This window comes from Lygodium microphyllum, chromosome 28 (genome assembly GCF_053477565.2).
Source record: "Lygodium microphyllum isolate KBCC chromosome 28, Lygodium_microphyllum_v1.1.10, whole genome shotgun sequence".
In the NCBI taxonomy this organism is placed as follows: domain Eukaryota; kingdom Viridiplantae; phylum Streptophyta; class Polypodiopsida; order Schizaeales; family Lygodiaceae; genus Lygodium; species Lygodium microphyllum.
In genome coordinates, this window is record NC_141162.1 from 120,842,111 (window position 1) to 120,850,367 (window position 8,257).

The 8,257-nt window shown below is 39.8% G+C and overlaps 1 protein-coding gene across 2 annotated transcripts in view; it reads left to right on the forward strand.

Annotated features, from left to right (window-relative positions):
* Window positions 1-7,639, forward strand: part of LOC148011926 (thiamine pyrophosphokinase 1-like) — a 106,052-nt gene extending 98,413 nt beyond the window's left edge. The window contains exons 7-8 of one of the 2 annotated variants that reach the window (XM_087670947.1): window positions 6,753-6,900; window positions 7,085-7,639. In XM_087670947.1, coding sequence (XP_087527073.1) covers window positions 6,753-6,900; window positions 7,085-7,145 — 209 coding nt within the window. In that variant the 3' untranslated portion in view covers window positions 7,146-7,639. Of the gene's footprint in view, window positions 1-4,774; window positions 5,202-6,752; window positions 6,901-7,084 lie in introns of those variants that run through there. The other variant, XM_087670948.1, reaches the window with a different exon arrangement.
* The last annotated feature ends 618 nt before the right edge of the window (window positions 7,640-8,257 follow it).

Genomic DNA, 8,257 nt, shown 5'->3' on the forward strand with positions numbered 1-8,257 from the left:
TGTTTGATTGTTCGTGATAGAATTATTTCAGCTTACATTGCTGCCATTGAATGCACACTTTGTTATGCATCCTTAAAAGAATTAGGCTCATCATCATGTGTATTTGCTACCATAAAAAACTCCATAGCATTAGCATAATCATGCAGACGTGTTTGTCTTTGAGTATGACCAAAAAGCGGAGTATTCAAATGACTATCTTGCATAGTTTGCAAATACCATCTAGGTATGTGCCTAACTTCTTGATTATGTATATGCTCTTATTGCACCTATTGTTCAACATCTTGCTGAATAATTTGATCAGCCATAGGCTGAATTCTTGCATTATTAAATGGAGCAGTTGGCCGAACATTTTGTTTTTAATGGAGCTCTAGCTGTACCATCAAAAGAAATGGGCAGCAGCCCTTCAAACAAATCTTTTGCAACATGCTATGTGTCATAACCAACAAGAGAGAATTTTTCTTTCACTACTGTATTCCACAGATATACATTTAATAGCCTTATTTTCCAACTTTTTTCTCAACACATTGGGAATATGAGCATATGCAAGACATCCAAAGGTATGAAAGTGACCAACTGAAGGTTTACGGCTGTTCCAAGCCTCAAAAGGCATAATATTTTTCAATGCTTTAGTAGGGCACCTATCCAAAATGTGACAAGTACACATAATTGCTTCATCCAAAAAACATATGGCAATTTCTTAGCTTTCAACATACATCTGGCCATCTCCATGAGTGATTGATTCTTTCTTTCTGCAAACCCATTTTGCTCTGGAGTATATGTAGTAGCAAACTAATGTGCAATACCTTTTTGCTTTAGAAAGGAATTCAACAATGAAGACATATATCCCTTCCCTTGGTTTGAACGGAGAGTCTTAATCTTATAACTAGATTGATTCTCCACAAGTGTAGTAAAAGCCAAAAATGCATCATACACTTTTGACTTTTTAATCAATGAAGAAACCCAACAAAAACGTGTAAAGTCATCAATGAAGGTAACGAAGTAAAAACATCCACCCAATGACTTTGTCTGCATGGGTCCATATATATCTGAATGCACAATCTACAACTTGGCCTTAGCTCTGAAAGCAACATCACAAGGGAAAGAAAACCGATGTATTTTTTCCAAAATGTATCCCTCACAAATGTGCTCAAGAGGTTCCTACAAGGGAGGTAAGCCTTCTAGCATTTGAGTACATTGCATAAACATCAAATGGCGATAATTCACATGTCCCATACGAGTATTCCATAACTTTGCTTGCGGCATAGCAGGAGTAAGAGTGATGCCAAATAAACTGACGGATTAATAGAGTAAGCATCTAACTCATAAAGTCCATGATATAATGTACCAGTGAGCACCAAAGTCAAGAATTCCTTATCCTTGACCATGCATTTGTCATCATCAAAAGTGACTTGCATTCCATATTTTGCTAAAGAAGAAATGGACAACAAATTCTTCTTTATCCTTGACACCTATAAAGCATCGTGCAAATGGAGAGTAGATCCATCAATGGCTCTCAAAACAATCTCTCCACCACCTCTAATAGGATAAGATGCATTGTTGGCACATTGTACTAATTTGTCAACAGGAGCTGCAACAATAGAAGTAAACAAATCCCTGCGGGATGTAATGCGCTTCGAAGCACCATTGTAAAAAAACCAAGTACTTCTTCTTTGTTTGCTATTCTTTCAGCAATAAGCTAACCAACTGAAGAAAAGTAAGTGGCTGTGGAGAAATTTGCATTGTAAGATTTAATGTACTGTGGAAGGCCAAATAAGATGGTGCCAAAGAGTTCAAAGTAGTAGAAATCATTTGAGTATTAGAATAATACTCATCTACATTGATTAACTTTCTTGAATTTTATTAAGGTGATCTTGCATAGCATCGCCTTCTTCCATCTTCACATTTTTAAGCTCCTTCAAAAAAGAAATGCGTGCCTCATTCTTACCAGCAAACATGTGCTCAAGTGCAAGCCATGCTACTCATGAAGTAGTAGTAGAACAAACATGCACGATTAGAAACCACTGAATTGCCAATGAAATAAGTGACAATGCTTGGGTATCCCTAGTGTCCCAAGTTCTTTGAGCAGTTGTTCTTTGGGGTGGTGGTTGTGTGGCAACTTTTTGCCTTTGTCCATGTCCTGCTGCTTGTTGAGAGGTTGCTGCACCCTTGTCTTTGTCCATGACCTCCTGCTTATGGAGGGGTTGCAGGAGCCAAATCACCAATACATACTTCTTCCCCATTGACATAATCCCAAAGACCTTTTGCAACAAGCAGATTTTTCATCATAAAGGACCATAGAGAATAGTTGTTGCCATCCAATCTATCCTCTTTCGAAACATAAGTGAAGACATCATTCTATCATGGCAAGTCATTCTATCCATGACTTGCCATGATAAATGCCACTTAATCAAATGCAAAAAGAGCAATTACAAAAGCTGGCTGACCTGAAAATCTTCAAATTCCTATAAATTACAGCAAATGCCAAGCTGTAATCGACCAAATTTAGTCGAAAGAACCACCAAATTGTGTCACACTTAATCAATACTGCCTCAATGTGCTGCAATTTTCCAGATTTTAGCAAACAACAAGCTGTCCAAGGCAATAAGAGTGCTGAGCAGCACTAAAGATACAAAAGCCCCAAACATTTGAGTGTCCAATGTGTGCAGTTTTAGTCAATTTTAGACTAAAAACACATTATGTGTGCCAATGTCTGCAAAAAATACAAAAACCCAAAATTTTTTGACCCATATATCTGCAAATTTCTTCAATTCGTGCACTGAAGCACTTGCTGAAGCAAAAATTGACCTGTTCTTGCAAAAGCCCTTTGCTTGGCTTTGAAATTCTGATTAAAATTATAAAATATACCTGTAGCAGCTGTGCAGATTTGAAAATATGCTGGCGTGGCAACCTTGAGAGCAAGCAGAACCAGTTTTGAGCTGCATGGCTGCTGACGTGGTAGGTTGGAATAGATCTGGAGCAGTTCTGGACTGCGCCTGCAAAATTATGGTTTTCTGGTCTGTTTTGAACAACCATGACAGGTCGCAGAGGTCGAGGAGAATGGAGAAGGCGCATCAGAAACACAGGTGGCCACAGGCAGGAGCAGCACGTGGGCTGAGCTGAGAGTGAAGAGAGCAGAGAGACAGTTGGCTGAACAGCTCTGATACCAAATGTAAGATCGAAGTACAGCAATGGAGCCAAAAGAAGTGAACGCCATTGATAGAGAGAGAGGGAGTGGTCACAACATATGTATTTGCATAATATAATGTGTACTTCAAAGTACAAAGTACAATCCTTAGACTTTAGCGTTGTGAAAGTGACTTAAAGTGCATTCACACACAGATGTGTGTATTGTGTGGTAAGTGACCAACATGTGTAACGTAAATACACAAATGAAAAAAAAAGTGATTGGGGGAAAAAACCTCTCTTATGGACAGTAAAAAGTGCCCCGGTGTCCTACGTGTGGATCATTGACACTCTTGTGTGAGCATATGCGTGAGTAAAACCCATCAATCTTTCCTCGATTGAGAGATGATCAGTCTCGTCAGTGGAGTGCTCCAATGAGATGCACCTTATGAAGGAATATGAGATGAAGAAGGGTTGGGCATCGGGGAAAGGTCCCTAGAAGAAGGGTTGGTAGATGGAGTGTTATCCTCCAAAGCAAGACCATAATGCCTCAACAAAGCCTCCATTGAAGGAGTAGCTTGAGAAAGCACTAGAGAATTCAAAGATGGAGTGGTCCAAAGCCATTGTGAATCAGCATGGGACTTAAAGAACAAACCAAGCAATCCACAATAGCCTTAGGTAACTCTTTAGAAGAGCATCGGCTTTAATACCATGTTGAGATACATTAGGGTTTGCAATAGAAAACATAGTGTACAACCACAACCAAAGCATAGTGAACTCAAATACTAATGCCAAAACAAAAAAAATGCGAAGTGCAAAAATGACTTGCTAGGGATGATGATGACGTCAACAAGCTGGGGCAAAATGCAGCCTATAGGGGTTGCTAGGCTGAAGGGTGACATCTAGAGATGACCATGACAACAGGCTGAATGGAGAGGACAGCAAACGGGGCAAAACATAGCCTCAAGAAGTCACCTGGATGAAGCGGACAGTTGTGGATGGCAGCTGCAGGAGCTGGAGGTGATTGCGGCAGAAAACTAGAGTGAAACATAGGTTGGTGGAGTCACCAGACTGATAGGAACCAGCTGAGGATCATGGCAGCAGTTGGATGAGATGTGTGATGGTTGGAGGCTGGGAAGAATTGGGGTAACCTGCAAAACAAGGGATAGAGCAAGTGGCTGGGCAGCCTCCTATTATAGATGTGGATTCTCCCAAAGTTTGGGTCTTTGCTTATGGGGCACAAAAACTTTGGTAAATTTTTAGTTTAGTGGCTGTTTTAATGAGCTAATTAAGGTTTGATGAGAAATGCTCCTTTTAAAGCTTAACAGCCTCCAAATGTCTCTTTATTTTTTTATACTACTAACCTAGAGAAGAGGGTTCTGATAAGCAAGATTAGAGTGACCCCACATACCATGGAGTTCTCCTCGTGGTTCTTGTAAATAGGGAACATATTGCAAGACCTATGCCATTCTTCACAAAAATAATTGAGCTTAGAAAGTTGGCTTTAATATTTGCAAAGAGAGAACTTCATGCGTGGAGCTTGTCATTTGAGCATGATGATTCTCACCTTGTTAATGCTACAATTTCAGAAGCTTGATTAAAAGGTTTTTGTTTTTGTTTTTTTTTTTGGGGGGGGGGGGGGGGGGGGCATGTCTCAAAAGTAATGGCCAGTGGTTGAAGCTTGGGGTCATAATTGTGAGATCATGAGTTCAAGTCTCGCTTGGTGGATCACTGGGGTTGGGCTCCTATGCTCACATGGTGTGTTCTTAGAAGTCGTGGCCTTCCTCCTTGGTTAGGGCCATTGGGAAGGGTCCCAGTGCAAGCAAGCTCCACTATTCATTTGGCTTGCAAGCTATCCTTTCTATATGTAGGAAAACTGCCAGCATGACACTTGCCTGCTCTTTCAGATAATATGAGAGGTGTCCCACCTTGTGGGTGTTTGGCTGTGCGTCCAGCCATGGCATCACCAATTGTAGCCTTGCAAAGTGTACCCCATATGAAACGTTTAGTACTTGGGCTATCAATTTGGTTAGACCTACATTGGAAGCCAGCTATATGCCAGTTATTTCAGTTTACAAGTTGTATATGATTTTTGTGAAGTCTGCTTTAGACCAGGTTCCAGCCATGGCATTGTCATCAGTAGTGTTGTTGCTGTGCTTGTTGTATGAAATTGTTCATCACTTGGGGTTTTCATTGATTCAGCAGAAGAAGCTGCATTGCATGTCAGCTATTCGGGGTTATGAATGGTTTTTTTTGAAGTCCAAATTGCTATTTTTAAGACCAGTTATCCTTTTAATATAGTCCATCAAGCAGCTCAACTACATTATGCAACATGGTTTCAAGGCCATGACTGGAAGGTAATGTACTTGCTTACATATGCATATGTCTGTTCACCCAAGTTTCAGGTGCCAACTGACTATCCTCAATATCCACTCCATGAATTTGCTCATAAAGCCATGTTGCTATCCCCTTTCCTTCAAATTTTACCATGAACATAAGCAGGATCCAAGAGCTTGAAATCAGAAGATCGATTTCACAAGGTTTGAATGCATCTTAATGCCAAACTTCAGTTTAACAAGGTGGTTTGATTTGCTACATCTGGTATGTAGATTGCTGCAACCTTTTATGGTTCTTTTAAGTCAGAAACAGACGCGAGAGCTGTCACAAAAGTATTTCTCTGAGCCTAGTTCATATGGATTTAAGCAGCTTCCAAGGGCATGAATTCAAATAATTGGTTTCACAGGGTTCAAGCCCGAGACAGCTTAAAGCTAGGCTCTTTGTTTAGAGAAGATGGTTTCATTTGCTAAATCTTGTATGTAGATGACCTTATCCTGACGGTCTTCCACGATCACATAAGTTGATTAATGTAGTAGTCAAGGAACATTATACTTGGGGTTATCATAAGCATTGTGATTGCTGGTTTGTCTTTAGAACGTCCATCCCTGATGCACAAAGTGATGTGAATCCTAGAGTGAGCAAGTGCCTGCTTTATGATTTATGTGTACTTCGTGCATCACTTAGCAACAATTGCTGTGATAGTTTGCATAGGAGTATGTGTCATTTGCTAGTTGCATGTGGCAAGTGACATTGGCTTTCCTTGATTCGAGTCACAAAGTTGGATTCTGGTGGGAGCAAAACCAGCAGAAGTTGGATTTCTGTTGTGTATCTATGGCCAGTTTAGATGTACCACAGACTTTGTGGACTGCTTCCCTCGTGTTCAGATGATGATGCTGCATGAGGAGGTGATTCTATTCCATGCAAGTTGACAGTGTACTCATAGAAAGGATGGCTACCTTGTGCTGAGAGTAGTTGTTCCTGTGGCAAAGGGCATGCAGAGTGCTGTAGCAATCACTCATGATGAATCAGATCAGAGAGCTCCGTTGTGGCATTGGAAGCCTTGGAGGAGGAGCAAAATCACAGAAATATGGTCTGTACTTACATATGTACGTATGCACATACCTACATATGTCATAATATCTATAGGTGCATGTAATGCTGTATATCGAAACTTGAAAGGCTCATTTTGTCCAGGTGCTGGTTTTGGTTTGGTTAAGAAAACAGACTACTAATAGCCTTCTAAGATTCTTGTGTTAATGGACTGCATATTGGTGTTGATGGTCCTTCTGCAGATAACACACCTATGCAGTTTGGTGGGCTAATAAGTACTTCAAATGTATATGCCAGTGATCAAGTGACAGTAAGCTCAGATACTGACTTGATCTGGACTACTACAATCGAACGTTTGAACATACATTTGAAGCAAATCATTTCATTAAGGTGATAGTCATTTGTACATAGAATGAGGTGATGGAAATTTTTGATGTGGCTACACATGTTCAACTCTGAAGTCTCACTTATATGCATAATGCTAGACTGGTTATTCTTGGCTGATTATTGCTATATTTTCCCCCCTCGTCAGAACCTTACATTCTGTTTCTTTTCATTTATTGTCTTATTGCAGTGATAGCCCCCAGGATGCAGACAGTAGGTTGCTCTTTCTGAATGCTAATGGTACTCCTTAACAGACAGGAAATCACAAAATTTTTCTGTCGGGGCATTTTTGATTGTAAAATAGCGGTGCACAGTCTATGATAGCCTTTGTCTTGCTAATGTGGAAGGCAATAATGGCATGCACTGTGTACTCACAACCATTTCTTCCCCAGTCTTTGAAAATGATCTGCATATCTGCAACAATCTGGGAACAAATGAGACCTGTATAATGTTATACCTACAACCAGTAGTAGACTTTACATGGCTGTTCTTTTGAGGAGGCAGGTAAAAAGAGTTCACATGATCCCACGGTTCCCTCAATGCAGGAGCATTAAATTACCTTCTGAATCTCCTGCTCCAATGGCAAGGCATACTTGCTTATTCTCATGGCTAGCCTCTTGATCTATTCCACAAAATGAAACTTGAAGACAACTGGCCTTCATCAACACTGCAGAGTTAGCCCATTGTTTAACTATTATCTTTTACTACAAATTAAATCGATAAAATTGTTTTGGCTATTCTCACACTTGATAGCTACATGTTCATTTAAAGGTAAATTCACTCCAGTGAATTTTGGAGTAGAAAATAACAAATTTGTTTTGTTTGGAGTGGTGGTTTCAATTGCAGGACACTTCATACATGATTGGTGATTTCTAACTAAGATGATCTAAGATTCAGATGCTGGATATGTTGTTGGTACATTGGGCATCAAACAGTAAGACTAAATGACTAGATACTTGATGGCCAATGTAGGACCCTTAGAATATTAGATGCTTAGCTCTTTGTGTAATAACAAAATTACTTGGAATCTTAAATTGTTACCATCTCCTTTTAGTCTTACATTATGTTCAAATCTTTACATCATCTTCTCATTCAATTTGAAAAAAGCAGCTTCAAAGATTTAGAAGATATAAACCATCTAAGGTTGGTTCCGTCAATCAGATATTTGCAAGACATGAAGTTTAGACCAGTTAGGATTTGTATCAAGGCGAAGCCGACTACAAGGGGCCATTCTTGGGATTTGGGATGGCATAGATTCAACATGGCTTTGTCCAATGATGGGAGATGTGTTGGGGTTTATGTAAGGGGGTCAAAAAAGTATATAGTGACTTCCAATAGGAAACAACCATCATTGGTGAAAAAA